Genomic DNA, 18,465 nt, shown 5'->3' with positions numbered 1-18,465 from the left:
TAGCGGATTTGTCTCGTTGGACGAAAAACTCTTAAAACTACAGGGCTCATTTATAATCCAATACAGGAACTCTACAGTAACAATTGGAGAAAACATCTACAAGTCAAAAGAAACCAGCACGGTCGAACCGGAACCTCCACTTTTTCAATTAACAGCGGAAAAGTCGAAAATAGATGAAGTACTGTCACTACAAATGGTCAAGGAACTTAACATAAACAACACAAGAGTACTAGAGAAACTCAGAAGCGAAGGAATTATAGATTCTTCCCTGAATTATGGATCCGCCATCATCCTATTTGTAGTTACCCTAGGACTGATCATACGATTCATGCGAAGGCGCAAACCAACAGAAGGCTTGCCAGCTCCAGCGAAAACAACTGAAGAGCCATCCCCTCCCGGATCTGTACTCTTTTACGTTGCGACCGAGGACAGTCGCGTTTAAGGGGGGAGGAGTTAACACCCAGAATGCTAAATGCTCAAGTAAGAGTATCGCCACACGCGCAAAATCCCAAACAAAAACAAATTGGTTATGAGCACAAGAAAAGCATAAGCACCAATTTCCCAACAGTAACCCTATACTGGCCAGAACGTTGCCCAATAGGCCCCTAATTGAGATCAGCAGCGACGTGCGCTGAGCTTGCACTTCCCACCTTACGATCGTGGGAAAGCTTCAACGCTGGGTGATTGAACCCAACGCCGAGTGCATTTGGCAACAACAGTTAACAACAACAAACAACAAATTAAGTTGACCAATCAGAATAAGAAATGGTCAACTGCACCGCGGCAGCAGCAATATCAGCGACAGCAACCAATTAGGACCGACCACATCAACAACAGCAGCGATGTTCAATGACGATAGCAGAGAACGTCAGCAGAGGCAGCAGCAGCAGCAGCAGCACCTAGGTTACATTATTAATTATTAACATAAGAAAAGTTAGTTGTAAATCTGCACTCAAATAATAAAGTTTGTATTTTTATACCCTTGCAGAGGGTATATTGATTTCAGTCAGAAGTTTGCAACGCAGTGAAGGAGACGTTTCCGACCCCATAAAGTATATATATTCTTGATCAGCATGACTAGACGAGTCGATCTAGCCATGTCCGTCTGTCCGTCTGTCCGTCTGTCCGTCTGTCCGTCCGTTTCTACGCAAACTAGTCTCTCAGTTTTAAAGCTATCGGGCTAAAACTTTCCCAAAAGTCTTATATCTTTTGCAGGTAGTATATAAGTCGGAACCAGCCGGATCGGACAACTATATCTTATAGCTCCCATAGGAATAATCGGACAAAAAAATGAAAAAAAATTATATCTTTGGTGTTTTTTAGCATATAAACTCCTAAGCTTGGAAATAACAATTTTTAAGTAATTTTGAATTTTGAATTAAATTTTATCGAAATCGGACGACTATATCATATAGCTGCCATAGGAACGATCGGAAAATTTGTGGAAAAATAATATGAAAAAAATTATAGCTTCGGTGTTTTTCAACATATAACCTCCAACGCTTGGAAATAACATTTTTTAATTAGTTCTGAATTTTGAATTAAATTTTAGCAAAATCGGACGACTATGTCATATAGCTTCCATAGGAACGATCGGAAAATTGGTAGGAAAATAATATGAAACAAATTATAGCTTCGGTGTTTTTTAACATATAACCTCCTACGCTTGGAAATAACATTTTTTAATTAGTTCTGAGTTTCGAATTTAATTTTATCAAAATCGGACGACTATATCATATAGCTGCCATAGGAACGATCGGAAAATTGGTAGGAAAATAATATGAAACAAATTATAGCTTCGGTGTTTTTTGACATATTATCTTATACTATTGGGAATATCATTTTTTGTGTTTTTAAATTTAATAATTATAGCTGCAAGGGTATATAAGCTTCGGCTTGCCGAAGCTAACTTCCTTTCTTGTTTTTAAATAAAATACTATCTAAACTTTTAACTTATATATTCTTGATCAGCATGACTAGACGAGTCGATCCGTCTGTTCGTCCGTTTCTACGCAAACTAGTCTCTCAGTTTTAAAGCTATCGGGCTGAAACTTTCCCAAAAGTCTTATATCTTTTGAAAGTAGTATATAAGTCGGAACCAGCCGGATCGGACAACTATATCATATAGCTCCAATAGGAATAATCGAAAAAAAAAATTGAAAAAATTATATCTTTGGTGTTTTTTAGCATATAACCTCCTTCGCTTGGATATAACATTTTTTAATTAGTTCTGAATTTCGAATTTAATTTTATCAAAATCGGACGACTATATCATATAGCTGCCATAGGAACGATCGGAAAATTGGTAGGAAAATAATATGAAACAAATTATAGCTTAGGTGTTTTTTCTTATACCATTTGGAATATCATTTTTTGTGTTTTTAAATTTAATAATTATAGCTGTAAGGGTATACAAGCTTCGGCTTGCCGAAGTTAACTTCCTTTCTTGTTTTTGATTTGATTTTTTTGAAAATAAAAATACACACATCAGGTAAGCGTTTCTGTCTTAATAGAAGTTTTACTTTTTAATAGTAAGCCAAGCAACCACAACTGATATTGTATATTTAATAATAAAATAATATTTAATATAGTTACATAAACTTTCGTATTGGTCAATTTGTCCAAATAAATTTTGTTGCTTGTAATAACATCTAGTTTTTACCATTGACCGACACAAAGACTCAAAAATTGTAAGCTAGTGTGACCAAAAGTAAATGTTACGTACTAAGTTGCTAATTTTTGACGGAAATCAAACTGTATAACATTTGTAAACGGACGAGCTTACCTGCTCTGCTGAGAGCGACAACATAATACAGATATCAATCTCGATTAACACTTTTTAAGCGATTAACACTTTCTTCTACGCAGAAGATCAAAACTTTGCTTACCAAAACAGCACACAAGACGCACACAGGAACAAGTTGCCGAAAGCAAATGGAAAATTAGTAGGATAACAGCAGTAACAACGGGCCAATGGCCCATAGGCACGCAAGCCAGTAAGGTGGGACTGCCTTACAACAACTGCTCCAGAAACTGCAGGGATTCTACAGAACAGGAAACACCGGAACATCTACGGTGCTACTGCCCAGCGCTCAACCACGTCTCTTGGGGCAGTAGGAGGGGTTGCAATTGCGGGTCTTCTAAGCTTCCCAAATTAGAGGTCTCACCACTTTAACCTTCCTAACTACAAAAGTAAAAATAAATGAAGTAGGTATTCTTATTGGATACCATCCTACCACAAACCAAAGTGATTCCATCAATAATATTTGCCATCATTCATACGACTCTTTGTTAAATCTCATATATATTAATCATATAAATGCATTATTAAATTTTTTAGTTTGGTTTTGGTTTTTGTTTTTCCCTTCGTTTACTGTGTTATTCTTTTCATTTCTTCTCATCTATTTTGAATTTTTCGTTTGGTTTTTAACCGAAGGTCGTAAATGAGTCTACTTTAATAATAATAATAATAAAAAAAAAAGTATTATTACAATAACAGCATAACGTATACCGTAACTCAACTATCATGGTAGATAGAATAGAACAGAAAATACATTTTAATTAATTAAACCACTGCACTCAGGGTTTTCCAGCCAGCTGCCGGACGCTGAAACGGAAAACTAAACCAGCACTAAATGCCTGGTCTTTCTCCACACCATCCATTCATCCAAAATGGTAAATCGTTCATCCACACATCATACTTCACAAGTCGGCCTTCGTATATCGCGCAGTTATCGAACGCCAATCCATCTCATGATCGACCGCAGGTGGGCAGGTTGACGCGAAAGAACACATTGAGTTCAATGAGGGAGGCGAAAACCATAAAGACCAGATACATCACTAGGCAGGCGGTCCCCACCTTCTTATCCAGCTTGAACTTGTTCGTAGAGAAGGTAAGGTAAAGCAAGAACAGCGTCGACAGCAAAGTGATCGCCGAGTACTCCAATCCGGTCGAATTTATTGCCACGTAGTTCTGGCCCGGCTGGATCGGGAAGAAGACAGCCTTGATCAGCCATGGCACCCCCAGGCACAGTAGGATGTCGAAGGTGTTCGACCCAATCGAGTTGCAGATCCCCATCGATCCGTGACCTGTGGCAGATTCTTGAATTCCACACATTCTCTGATATCGATTTTTAAACACTTACCGCGTTTCGCCACGATCACACTGGACACCGCTTCAGGAACACTGGTTCCAGCCGCCAGGAACGTAATCCCCATCACCGAATCAGGTATCTTAAGTGTGTCACCTATGGAGAATAAAAATGACAGGAAGACATTTAAATATGAGTTACTGGTCCGCGCACAAAAGTCAATCCATTAAATAGAAGACCGCAGGAATTTTTTTTCAGTTTGCGCATACTGTTATACCAGCTAGAAGTTGCTCTTCACATAAAAGAGTTTCTTTAATATTCAGATAATTTTAATATAGGTACAGAAAATAATTACTGTTACAAAATATTAAATAAGTTAATTATTCCTTAATATTTGAAGAAAGCTGTACCGCAGAGCAGAGAAGAATAGGTCCAAATACATCAAAGAAATAATTTGTTTTCTGTTATTTTCCCATTAACTTTTCCATCGTTCACATGTCAGCTATATGGTTACGTCGTCCGATTTAAATCAAATATTATTAGTATTTGTGAAATCTTAATTGTGAAATCTTAATTATGTGAGACTATTGTCTATTAAAAACTATATTATAAGACATGGACAGAAACGCGGAAGGACGTGACTAAAGTATTATATGGAATTGAAAATGCCTTCTTCTCTGCGCTGCAAACTTCTGCCAACAAAGCAAAACATATTTGTATGTATATTTTCCATTGATTTTTCTTTTAACTTTCCAAACCGCTCTCATGGAAAATATATAATTCAATCGTCCCATTTAAAAAGAAGGAAGAACGATATTGTCGAGTACCTATCCTATCAGATATCCGTTACTCAGCTTAAGGGAGCGCAAGGGAAATGGAGAATATGCGCCACCTAGCGGCGATTAAGATATTTGGTCATAATTTTATGGCCCGAGTTGAACAATTTGTAGATAGGTAGCTAGCGGTGTTGTGTCTTTTATCATTATCATTTCTTTTTAAATTATTTTGAAAATGTAATGCTAAATAATTAAATACTTTTGACAAAGTAATGCTAGTGAAAAACAAGAGAAACCTCGACTACACGTTACTCAGCTAACAAAAAAGCGCCACCTATCGCCTATTCCTATCGGCTGTTTACGAGATATCACTAACGCGCAACATAACGCGAAACCTAGGTGGCACTAGTGAAATTTCGTAAGCAGCCGATTTTCATTATAAATATATCGTACACTATTGAGTTTGCAAATTATTAATTATTATTTGGTTATAACTTTTTAATGAGTCCGATTTGGCATGGGTATATGGGTATTGATAATAACAAAAAATCTCATTTAAATTTTAACAAAATATTAACAAATGTGGGCGCTAGACGGGTTTTAGCGTTATGTGCGATTGTGGGCGTCAGGGTGGACGTGGCACTCTGCTGAAACAAACTATCGCTGCGCAGGAAGCCCAAAAATCGACATGTCATTTTAGATGCGATCCAATTCTTTATGGGGCACTTTAGTGGTGGATAACGAAAAACCGCGAATTCTTAAGATGGCCAAGGTGCCGTGCCTTATGTGCGGTAGCAATTTTATTTAAATTGGATTGGATTAAATTGGTCATATCTTCAGATTTAATTGACCCCCAAGCTAAATTTAATTAATTATGTATTTAATTATACAATTTTTCAATAGCATTATATTTTCCAATGGAAAATACTCATTAGCATTACACTTTTCAATTGTAATGAAATATTTTTCCACTATCATTAGTTTTGCTAAAAGTTTTAGCTTTATTAGTTTGCGCGATCACAGCGTTCATACGGACGGGCATGGCTAGATCGACTCGGCTTGTGATTCCTGCGCAGCGTAAGTTTGTTACAGCCAAGTGCCACGCTCACTCTAGCGACATCAAATGCCATAACGCTACAACCTGACTGGCGCCCACTTGCACATATAGGTTTTTTAAAAACTAAAAATATTTATAAAGTTTTCAAGGTGTAAAGGGATTTCGTTTTGATTATCAATATTAACCTACATGCCGGAAATTTGACAAGTCACTGAAAAGCATATAACGGAATCTCCGCTAGGTGGAGCTCGTTAAAGAACGGTCGCTTTGGTTCTCGCATATCTCCATCTCTTTCCCAGTCCTTTTAGCTGAGTAACGGGAATCTGATAGTCGAGACACTCGACTATAGAGTTGTTATTTCATTCGACTCAATAAATGCCTTTTATAAGCTAAACAGTATGCTGAAACGGCACGAAAAATAACGTTTTAGATAGTGTATTTACTTAGCCGAATGTAAAATTATTTGCGTGACAAGATATTGTCACAACATTATACCCTTGCAGAGGGTATATTGACTTCAGTCAGAAGCTTGCAACGCAGTGAAGGAGACGTTTCCGACCACATAAAGTATATATAGTCTTCATCGGCATGACTAGACGAGTCGATCTAGCCATGTCCGTCTGTCCGTCCGTTTCTACGCAAAGTTGTCTCTCAGTTTTTAAGCTATCGGGCTGAAACTTTCCCAAAAGTTTTATTTCTTTTGCAGGTAGTATATAAGTCGGAACCAGCCGGATCGGACAACTATATCTTATAGCTCCCATAGGAATAATCGAAAAAAAAAAAAAAAAAAATAACTAAAACAAATTATTGCTTTGATGTTTTCTTACATATATCCTCCAATGCTTGGAAATAACATTTTTTAATAAGTTTTGAATTTCGAATTAAATTTTATCAAGATCGAACGACTATATCATATAGCTGCCATAAGAACGATCGGAAAATTGGTGGGAAAATAATAGGAAACAAATTATAGCTTCGGTGTTTTTTAACATATAACCTCCTACGCTTGGAAATAACATTTTTTTTATTAACTCTTAATTTCGAATTTAATTTTATCAAAATCGGAGGCTTATATTATATAACTGTCATAGGAACGATCGGAAAATTAGTCTCTGATTAGCATTCCTTGTTGTCAGACGTGTTTTCTTTTCGCTATGAATTCTTATTCGTGCACCGAATGCAATGCTGAGGTTACAGCAGCGCAGCTTCGCGGTTTTGAAGCGGTTCGTTGCTCATCGCTTTGTCGTTGTACTTTTCACACTGCATGTGTTGATCTCCCGGAGGATGCTATTAGATTATTGACAAATATGCCGAATCTACTCTGGCAGTGTGATCGCTGTGTTGTGAGTAATGATTCACACTCCAAAATCGATGAAGTAATGGAAGAACTTCATGACCTGAAGAGTCTGTACATGGATTTAAACTCAAAGTCTCTGAAGGCTTTTCCCAATTCTACCACTGACAATAGCAATGTCAGTCAGCGTAAAAAAGTGGTGAAACCATTGGCTCCAGCTTCTTCAATTGGTCGTCAAGCCAAACATGCAGACCTGATACCCCCTGCACATGCAAAGAATAACAGGAACAAGAGGCGAATAGTTGGTCAAGCTCCTAGTTGTGAACTACTCGAAGTTGTGCCGAGCAATAAATTCCATCATATTGGTAGATTCAAAGCGCACGTAAAATCTGATTCTGTGTGTGAATATGTTGCAAATAAGCTATGTGTGGATACCGCCACCATAATTTACAAGCCTTTAGTCAAAAATGGTGTAGATGTTGCTACACTGGAATTCGTCAATTTCAAATTAGGAATACCTGAGCAGCACTTTCAGACTGTGTTTAGTGATGCGTTCTGGTCCAATCCAATCAAGGTCAGTCGATTCATCCACAGGGATAGGCCTATTGTTGATGGAAACGTTCTGGATTTGCACAATCATCATACATCGGACTCAAAAAAACCCCAATAATCGGCGCCTCTGGTGTCGATTTGACTACGGCAAATTTTTATGATCCTCTTCCTCATCTTCATGCTACTTATTCGCAATGTCAACGTCCGCTGGTTTCGATATCGCTAGCTGCTACCATTACTCTCTCATACGCCGCTCCCAGTGCACTCTTAAGTGTTGGGCGCCCGTCACTCCCAAATCAAAAACATCATCAGCTGAATTTTTCTTTTTTGTTCCGTCTAACGTTCATCAAACGCTCACTGGAGAGGCGTTGTCACCAGATTCCATTAAGATTCCCGCTCTAAGCGCGCTCTTCGGAGATGTGCACTCATCACATTCAAAACAACATCGGCATCAGCTGGATTTCTCGTTGTCTATTTCGCGCGACTTTTGTCAAACGCTCTCTGGAGAGCTGCTCTCATCATATTTCATCAAGATTCCCGCTCTAAGCGCGCTCCTCGGAGTTGCGCTCTCATCATCTTGCACCTCTCTAACGAAGTACCTAGAACATTGACTGGATTCTTACTCTTCATTAGGTTGGAACCCGCTCATTGAAAATATGTTCTCTACATATTCGCCGCTGGAGTTAAACCAACATCGGATGCTGCTATCTTCGGATTCTGATACTATTGAGCTCAGCGCGCCTTTTGGGATAGCGCTCTCTTTTATGAGTAGTCGGATACACTCTTCACTGTGCTCTTCATCGCCTCTCTCCATTGATGCAATTTCTTCTACGCTCATTGGATGGCCGTCACAGAATAGGCATGCGTCCGTAAGAAAATCATTTACATATTCTCAATTTGACTGCACTATTATTCCATGGAACGACGATCTCAACCTGCCTATAAAAATACGTACGGATACGTTGCGCAAGGTACTTAATAGTACTTATGATCATGCGAGGCCGACATCTAATTTGGATGTTGAGAATTCCTCTTCAACAATATGCGCTGACTGGCAACCTGCTAGGGGCTTGCCTGCAGTAAACTCAAATAGCCATCATTCAGGAAATAATGGCCTGAAAATATACTTTCAAAACATATCCGGCATGAGAACTAAAACGCAGTCTGTCTTTATGAATACTTCCAACAGTGACTATGACATTATCACACTGGTTGAGACTTGGCTAAATTTTAACTTTAGTTCGAATGAATTCTTCGATCCTAAATTATTCCAAGTTTTCGTAAAGATAGAGACTTCGGCAGAATGCAGTGCGAGAGAGGAGGTGGTGTCATCGTGGCTGTTAGCCGTAAATTCTGTTGCACTGTAATTCGACTCCTTAATGATGAATCCCTTCTGGACCAATTGGCGGTGGCGGTGTCTGGCTCATCCGGGAAGATATCGATTGTGGCTTCCTATGTTCCACCTGGCAGTGATTCTGGGCTTTACCAGGCTCACTTAGACAACATCTCTAACATACATGCCAGCTTGGAGGACTCTGATGGCATATGTGTGGCTGGAGACTTCAACCTCAGCTCTGTTTTCTGAACGTGGGACCCACAAGCATCTGCTATGGTGCCCGGAAATGTTCATCATTCACATGAAATAATTGTCATTGATGACTGTTTTAGTATGGGCCTCACCCAAATTAATAATGTTTTCAATGATTTGCATAAGCTGCTTGATTTAATCTTCATTAATTCTATTGTTCACTCTTACGTAACTCTGGCTGAATTTACGATTTCAAATTGTGTTGTACATCACAAACCCTTGTGCTTAAACATCGAATTTTACAGCTTTCTGCCATTCAATGATTCTAATCCTAGATAAATATTCGATCCCTCCAGTTTGAGTTCTCTAAGGGATTGCCTGCTATCCTTAAATTGGGGTACCTTGCTATCGAACCCTTGCATAGAAACTAATTATAAAACCTTTCTTTCAACGATTAGAAGTACTCTTGACAGCATAGTCCGTTCCAAGATACGGGGTTCCTACAGGCTTCCTTCGTATACTAAGGGACTGCAAAAAATCAACAATTTTAGAAACAAATACTACAAAAAATTTTCTAAAACACATAACCTGGCCGATTGTTAAAGATATAGGCAGCACAAACGGGAGTTTGAGTTTCTTAATAAATTTCTATATAGCCAATACATTTGTGTAGTTGAGCATAGCTTGAAGGCCAACCCTAAGGCGTTTTGGCGCTTTGTCAACTTAAAAAAATCATGTTGCTTCCACTGAGGCCGATATCGCAAATTTGTTTGCTGCCTTTTTTTCCTCGAACATGGAACCTTCCGATGATTGGTATGACCTGGAAACTTTAAATTCAATTGCAGAAATTTGCAACATTGGGAGCCTGGACATATCGTATGATGACATTTCTGAATCAATTAGTTATTTTGATGATTCCCCAAGACTAGACTTTGATGGAATTTCTTCATTCTTCCTTAAGAATTGTATTGCCAGTCTTTACCTACCCCTGCAAATTCTGTTCTCTTCTTCCGTGTCTCAAGGAAAATTCCCAGTTAGATGGAAAATTTCTAGAGTCACGCCGGTCCATAAAGGAGGAAGTAAATTTGATATTTCTAACTATAGGCCAATTGCTAAGATCAGCAACATAGCTAAATTGTTCGAAAGAATAATTTTAAAAAAATTATTTTTCTTAATAAAGTCTTACATCGAACCTTATCAACATGGCTTCATGCTCGGTCGATCTACGACGACCAACTTGGCTGTCTTTACCAATCACTGTATAAATGCATTTGAGGATCATTTTCAGATGGACACGATTTACACAGATTTTGCCAAAGCTTTTGACAAGGTTTGTCACTCTGCCCTAAAGGCTAATCTTTCCAAACTTGGCTTTCGCTCCTCTTTTCTTAACTGGATAGCATCGTATTTGGATAACCGACGCTATCATGTTGAAGTAGGTGGTGCATTATCCCACCCTTTACCTTTCATTATTTTTATAAATGACATTTGTGTCTGTATCCATTTTTCTAGCTTCCTTTTATATGCGGGTGACCTAAAGATTTATAGGACTGTCTGTAACGTAAATGATTCGATATTGCTTCAATCTGACCTAGATAGTATCGGCAGTTGGTGTTCCAAGAATAGTTTGCCTTTAAACCTTAACAAATGCGACATCGTTCGTTATGCGAAAAGTTCTGTAACTATTCCATCCACTTATCACATAAATAACTACCCTCTCTCTGTTTTGAATGAAATAGTTGATCTGGGGGTATTATTTGATGACAAATTTCTGTTTAATGAGCACCTGAATTTTATATTACCAAAGGCTTATGCAATGTTCGGCTTTGTGAAGAGAAACACTTTATTATTCAAAGATCCGTATTCCAGATTGTCTGTATACTCTGCTTTTGTCCGTTCTAGGGTTGAATATGCTTCCTTTGTTTGGAATCCCTCGGGAAGTGTCCAGATCAATAGGATTGAGAGGTTGCAGAAAAAGTTTTTGAAGTTTGCATTGCAATCCTTGCATTTTACTGAACTGGCACCGCCCTATGATAGTCAGTGCTCCCTGCTTCACACTTGTTCCTTGAAGGATCGCCGTGCAACTGCTGGCCTTCTCTTTCTGAATGTTCTGCTAGTAGGAAATATTGATTGTCCTTGCCTGTTGGGATGCATCAATTTTAATGTTCCTGCCAGGAATCTCCGTACCATGGTTCTATTCCTGGACCGTGCTGTCAGGACCAATTATGCTCGCAATGAGCCACTACTAAGGGCTCTTAGATTATTTAATTCTTTGCCTTCTAGCATTAGATTCAGCTGGGGGGGCCAATAAAGATATACTAAGGCAAACCCTTAAGGAATATTTTTTAAGTAATTTTTAATAATAGATTTAAGGTAATCGTATGTAGCCAGATAAGGATTCATCCATTGGCGATAAGTAAATAGATAAATAAATAAATAAATAAAATCTCGGCTGAGGAACTTGTGAGATGGTTCCAAAGTCGCCTAGCTGGGGCAACCGAGCGGGTCGCAGGTTGCGGATAGCGGACGACCGCCCTCGAGGCCAACTGTGAACAAGCTGGTGGGGGAAGTCAATCACGGAATCGTGGACGGAAACCCCAGTAAATAAACAGTCCCGGACAGCCAGCGGGTATCCTGCAACAAAGCAATACCGACGATGCGAGTTGTTCAGACGCATCTAAATAGTTGCTTTACACAAACCCACCCCCAACACAACACCTACCCATCTCCCCTCCCAAAACAACATCTCACTCCGGGCCGAACTACGGTGTAATACGGACCGTGCCAAGAGGCAGCCTGTCTGGGGGCCCGGATCAAAAACTAGCCCAGTCTCAAACGGTGTGCTCAGGGACATGGCGACCCCCTGTTCTAACTATCGCCTTACCCGGGCACCGCGGATCTCTGCCCGGGCGGACCTTTCCCCTTCTCCGCAATTCGTGGAATCAACAAAAGTTATAGAAAAACAAAACACAGAGACGGGAACTCTCAAAAAACCCACGGAAAAGCTGAACACTGGTTCCAACATCCGCACTAGCACGGTCCCAAAAGGGCCGCATCCCAAACTGGGGATGACGGGTGGCAGAAAGCCAGCCGCGAAAGCCTCCGCCACGGGCGCTTCTGCGCCTAAAGCAGCGGTAGGCACAGCCAAGGCGCTCGGGCCACCCGCTGGCGCCAATAAATTTACATACGCAGAAAGGCGGACTGTCGCCCAGACTCTGCGCTCTCATGACATGAGCAACATTGCCACACCTTCGCCTGAATGGCTTAAGAAGGTTGAATGGGCAAGGAAGGTGCTTCCTAATTACGGGCAGGATAAGCCCACCCAAGATAGGGCTCAGGCGAAAAGGCAGCGATCCCTCGAACTACCAGGACCAGCGGCAAAGAGATCTAAGATCCAGCCATCGGTCTCTTTCGCCGAAATCACCAAAGACCGAGTCTTACTCGGTCTCATAGACAAGGGCAATCCGGAGGGCAGGATTCCCAGAAGTAATTTTTTGGGGCTCTTAGCCTGCCACCTTGTGTGCCAACGAGCCAGTGGCCTGTAAGAGCTCAAACTAGCACACTCTGTGCGGCTGAATTTGAGTAGCTCCGGGGTTTTTTACTGTTTATCACAGGCAATGTCTAGTTAGAGATACGACACTGTGGTGCGTTTTGCCAATGGGTGTTGGTGTTTACTTATAAACGAAAAAGTGTAGTTTCATTTAATATAAAAATATTATAACAATAAATGTCATCTTGGAAGACAAAATTATAGACTCGGCCATCAAAATAAATAGTTTCTGTACTTAAAATAAATAGTATAAAACAATTTCTTTACTCTAAAATTAATAAAGTATTAAATTTATTAATGATTAAACTTTGTCCTTTTTTCCGTTTTTTTTTGTCTGATCTGTCCAGTTTAAGCTGAGTGTTGGCAGCACTGGTTTCTATTATCGAATATTATTTTATTACGCATTAGCAAGGTCGCCCGCAGCTTCGCCTGCGGAAATTTCGTTAATATATCGTTATATAATCCTGTAATTATACGCATAATACGATTCGAATGCAAATTTCTAAACATATTTCCAGTTACCCGTCTATGTTTAGGACTGCAATCTTCGTTTTGACCCTTTTTGGGTACCACCAACAATACTCTCATTTCAGCACCATGGTAAAAAGCCTTGAGCTGCGGAAGAAGCTCTAAAATCTGTATGCTTAATCCCAACATTTTAGCTCTTATAGTTTCCAAAATCTCGCCGTTTATACAGACAGGCAGGACAGACAGACATCAAGAATATATACTATAGGGTCGGAATCGCTTCCTCTTACCTGTTACATAGTTTTTAACGAATCTCCTATATCCTTACGCTACGAGTAACGGATTATAAAATCGCAATAGCACTAAACATAAATTTATCGAGATAAAATGGTGTCAGGCGCACACAACGATAAAGAGAACATTTTTTATATCAATTTATTCCGCGTCCGCTATTTCTAAATGGGTTAAGATACGTGATACACCCAAAAAAAATCTTCAAGTGTCAATTTGATAAGTGTGGGTGAAAATGACACTACACTTAGTATCAAATTATTGGGATCAATTTGATCCCAAATAAGTATCAAAAGTACTACATTGTATGAAAAATAATATTTGACCCTAAATAGTGTCATTTTGACAACAACCGTGGATACTTCGATACCGATAAAAGCTTTTTTTGATTGTTCGAGTTTAAAGTATAGGTTATCATAAGATTTGAACTAAGCATCCGTGGGAAACGTTGTGCGATAGACCAATGGGTAAGGTGTCTGTCTATGGTGCGAAAGGTCCCCGGTTCAAGTGCGTGCCGATGTACGATTTTTATACCCTTGCAGAGGGTATATTGATTTCAGTCAGAAGTTTGCAACGCAGTGAAGGAGACGTTACCAACCCCATAAAGTATATATATTCTTGATCAGCATGACTAGACGAGTCGATCTAGCCATGTCCGTCTGTCCGTCTGTCCGACTGTCCGTCTGTCCGTCTGTCCGTCCGTTTCTACGCAAACTAGTCTCTCAGTTTTACAGCTATCGGGTTGAAACTTTCCCAAAAGTCATATAACTTTTGCAGGTAGTATATAAGTCGGAACCAGCCGGATCGGACAACTATATCTTATAGCTCCCATAGGAATAATCAAAAAAAAAATTTTTAAATCTATATATTTGGTGTTTTTTAGCTTATAACCTCCTAAGCTTGGAAATTACATTTTTTAATTCATTCTGAATTTCGAATTTAATTTTATCAAAATCGGACGACTATATCATATAGCTGCCATAGGAACGATCGGAAAATTGGTAGGAAAGTAATATGAAACAAATTATAGCTTCGGTGATTTTTAACATACAACATCCCACGCTTGGAAATAACATTTTTTAATTAGTTTTGAATTTCGAATAAAATTTTATCAAAATCGGAAGACTATATCATATAGCTGCCATAGGAACGATCGGAAAATTTGTAGGAAAATAATATGAAACAAATTATAGCTTCGGTGTTTTTTGACATATTATCTTATACTATTGGGAATATCATTTTTTGTGTTTTTAAATTTAATAATTATAGCTGCAAGGGTATATAAGCTTCGGCTTGCCGAAGCTAACTTCCTTTCTTGTTAAGAATAATATCTAATATTTCTCTTACAATTGTAAAAAAAAGTTATATTTAAAACGTTTCCTGACTTCAAATAAAAAAGAAAATAAAGTTTGTCATGAGCGGGACTCGAACCACTTACCCTCAGGCCCGTGCATCAAAAACAATGCGCTAGCACTCTGAGCCACGCTTATATTTTTTATTAAGCGGCAAAATGCTTTTTTGTGACAAAAAAACTTTTTTGTAGAAAACATTTTTCCAGTGACAAAGGGATCCTATATTAGGGTCAATTTGATGTTCTTCGTAGCAAAGATTTTTTGACACTCAATAGTATCACATTGACACCTAAATAATGGCATATTGATGACGATTTTTTTTGGGTGTACATGTCGTCGACCAATCGTACATTAAACACGCTGCTATTGGAAATTACCGCATAAAAAAACCCAAAATCCTTACTGAAGCATGCCGAGTAAGAAAATTTTTTTTATTTAATTTCACAGGAAGACAACATTGAACTTTGTGAAATTTCCAGAAACGAGCCCTACTTTTCCATGAGTAAAAGTCTCAGACAAATTGTTGTGCCATCACCTACAGGTTCCGCGATATAGCTAAGAATACACAAAAACGATGTTTGCTCATAAATTGAATTACTGAATTCACTGAAGCTCACTCTCAGAACATAACGGTATTTCAAAAAAATTACTCCCCATCTTGAACCATTGCCCACGTCTTTGCACATGTCTTTGACGACAAAGTTAAAATTCCTTAATTTTTCACAATTTCTCTGATGAAAACAAATCTAAAATGGAAGTAATTTTTATTTTTATTGGAATCTATTGTCTGCTCTATGCCTTAATTTCGGTCTAAAGCGTTTTCATGAGAATATTTTAATGGATATGTATGGCACAAAAACGTTTTGTTTTAGTTTTACTATCTGTTTCTATATGTTGTCAAAATTAACGTCAAACTCCGAAGATGGGGACTGTTATACCCGTTACTCGTAGATTGAAAGGGTATACTAGATTCGTTAGTTTGTAACAGGCAGAAGGAAGCGTTTCCGACCCAATAAAGTATATATATTCTTGATCAGGATCACTAGCCGAATCGATCTAGCCATGTTCGTCTGTCCGTATGAACGCTGAGATATCGGAAACTATAAGAGCTAGGTTTTTGCGATTTGGCATGCAGATTCCTGAGCTTCTTGCGCAGCGCGAGATTGTTTCAGCAGGGTGCCATGCATACTCTACCGCCCACAAGCCGCCCAAAACTGTGGCTCCTACAGCTTTTATGCTAAAATAAAAATTTTAACTGAAATGTATTGTTCTGATCAATCCAATTTATCAAAAAAAAGTTTGCCAACGCTCACAAGCCGCTCACAAACTTCAAGAAATCGTAAATATGAGCGCGGATTTTTCGGAAATTATCAAAGGTAGAGAATTGGGATCTCCGATTTAAATTCCGTAGCCTTGTACACAGCGCAAGTTTGTTACGCGAATATGCCACGCCCACTCTAACGCCCACAAACCGCCTAAGCCTGTGGCGCCCACAATTTTCATGCTAGAAAAAAATTTTAACTGAAATGTATTAGTCTCGTCAATACCTATCGATTGACCCAACAAAAATTTGCCACCCCCACTCTAACGCCCATAACACTTAAATCTGTCTACCGCCCACATAACAATATATTGAGATCGCTGGTAGGTGGCGCAATTCAATCTCGCTTTGCTGCTTGCATATCTCCATTTCCCTTTGGTCCCTTTAGCTGAGTAACGGGTGTCTGATAGTCGAGGTACTCGACTATAGCGTTCTTTCTTGTTTTCTTAGTAATATCGTCTTGTAATAAGAGTCTGATTCAGCAAAAATATTTAAGATAAGTCGTTAAACATCGTTTTTTTTATTCTTAGCTATACTGCGTCACCTGTAAGTGATGGAACACAAGTTTGTGTGGAACTGTTACTCACGAGGATCGAATTATCATGAAAAACTAGGAATTGTTTATGGACATTTTTGGCTGTGTTGTTACTTAATTATTTTTTAACACAAAATTATATACCAGATCCTTTTGTTATTGAAGGTGAGGTCGTCAATTTTATGTTCAATAAATTATACAAATTTTCAAAAATTTTAAGCAATCCAATCTTTTGCTTACCATGGTTGTAGTGCTTGAAGTTGATTGAGTCCCAGCCGGAGAACATTGTGCTTATTATGAATCAGAACCTTTTCACAATTTCAAATTTAAATATAAAAATAAATCATGTCTATATCCCCAACAAACAAAGGAGGAAAGATCGTTTTTTTTTGAATGATTTAGTAAAGCATCGCTTGACTTAAAATTTGTTTTGGGCCTATAAGACAGGAACACAAAATCTACTGAGTTAAAATTCTCCACGTACTTATATTTCAATTTAATGAAATTTAGATGTTTTACATTTTGAATTTTATGACATATAACTAAGCTTGTTGATAATCTGGGTATTCCCTAAACTGTTGAATTGCTGAATTGTTAAAAATTCAACAGAAAATTTCAGCAATTAAGGGCACGACCCTAAAAGTTCCCTGTTGAATTTTCAATTTTAAGATGACAGCTGTTATATAAGCTGCTTGTCAGATTGTCAAATTGCCAGTCTGTGTTTACCAAAGATTATGTTTAAAATTAAGAAAAATGCGAAGAAAATCCAAAAAACTAAACTATTAGAACTGCTATTAGTCAGCATCCTATTAGATATCCTTTATATGCATATTTTATACGTTTGCAATTCCTCCATGTTTACAAGTGACCAGAGTTACACTCTTACTTTTAGTCGAGAACAGCGACAACTCTGGTTTTCAGCAATCAAACAAAATTTTCAACAGCCCCGAGGCTGTTGAATTGTTGAAATTTCTGACAGTTGACTTTGTATAGAACAGCTGATTACAGCTGATCAAAACTCAACAATTCAGCAATTCAACAGTTTAGGGAATACCCTGAATATATAAAAATATCGATATATCGGTATGATTAGTAACCATGTGCGTTCAATTAACTTATATAAAAATTATAATATTAATAATAATATTAATTATTAATTCATTAATATTAATATTAGTATTTTTATATAATATAATATTAATTATTAACTAATTAATATTAATATTAGTATTTTTATATAAATTAATTGAACGCGCATGATTACTAATCATGATGTAAAAAAGGAGCGACAAAATAGTACGCTACCTTTTCGTGATGTATGATACATTGCTGCTGACGTGTATCGATAAGTGAAATTTAGATAATAATTAAGTTAAATACTTAATATTTTAAAACTATGAAGTTAGTAAATTATTTATAACTGTTCAGGACGTTTTGGTTTTTACGTCTCCACGATCGATACGGTTGCGGTGGCAACCGATATCGTTTTTACAAGTGAAATTTTGTATATTATCGTTAAAACCTAACACTTGGGACCTATCCGGCAGGCCCGAATTAATTAAAAAGAAGAAAATCGATCATAGGCATCTGATTCGCAGGTTGTTAGTTAGTTTTGGTTTATTTTCTTCTTCTTTTTATAAAGTATTCAAT

At 38.1% G+C, this 18,465-nt stretch overlaps 1 protein-coding gene across 3 annotated transcripts; it reads right to left on the bottom strand.

Moving 5' to 3' along the window:
• Nucleotides 1-3,347: 3,347 nt before the first annotated feature.
• On the bottom strand, nucleotides 3,348-17,201 carry LOC119558910 (sodium/potassium/calcium exchanger 3-like). Of its 3 annotated transcripts, none has more exons than XM_037872103.1 (3): nucleotides 17,056-17,201; nucleotides 4,146-4,247; nucleotides 3,348-4,089 (listed from the first exon to the last, which is right to left on the bottom strand). In XM_037872103.1, exons 1-3 carry the CDS (start codon nucleotides 17,099-17,101, stop codon nucleotides 3,752-3,754), a joined length of 486 nt encoding a protein of 161 aa, XP_037728031.1. In that variant the 5' UTR covers nucleotides 17,102-17,201; the 3' UTR covers nucleotides 3,348-3,751. The 3 variants fall into 3 exon arrangements, with proteins under 3 accessions (XP_037728031.1, XP_037728032.1, XP_037728034.1); XM_037872104.1 differs by lacking the exon at nucleotides 17,056-17,201 and adding an exon at nucleotides 8,129-8,149 and having other exon boundaries at nucleotides 3,349-4,089; XM_037872106.1 differs by lacking the exon at nucleotides 17,056-17,201 and adding an exon at nucleotides 7,737-7,755 and having other exon boundaries at nucleotides 3,349-4,089.
• Between the last annotated feature and the right edge of the window lie 1,264 nt (nucleotides 17,202-18,465).

Source organism: Drosophila subpulchrella, unplaced genomic scaffold (genome assembly GCF_014743375.2).
Source record: "Drosophila subpulchrella strain 33 F10 #4 breed RU33 unplaced genomic scaffold, RU_Dsub_v1.1 Primary Assembly Seq15, whole genome shotgun sequence".
Taxonomy (NCBI): domain Eukaryota; kingdom Metazoa; phylum Arthropoda; class Insecta; order Diptera; family Drosophilidae; genus Drosophila; species Drosophila subpulchrella.
The sequence above is the reverse complement of the archived record's forward strand: the minus strand, read 5'-3'. Positions and strand labels throughout refer to the sequence as shown.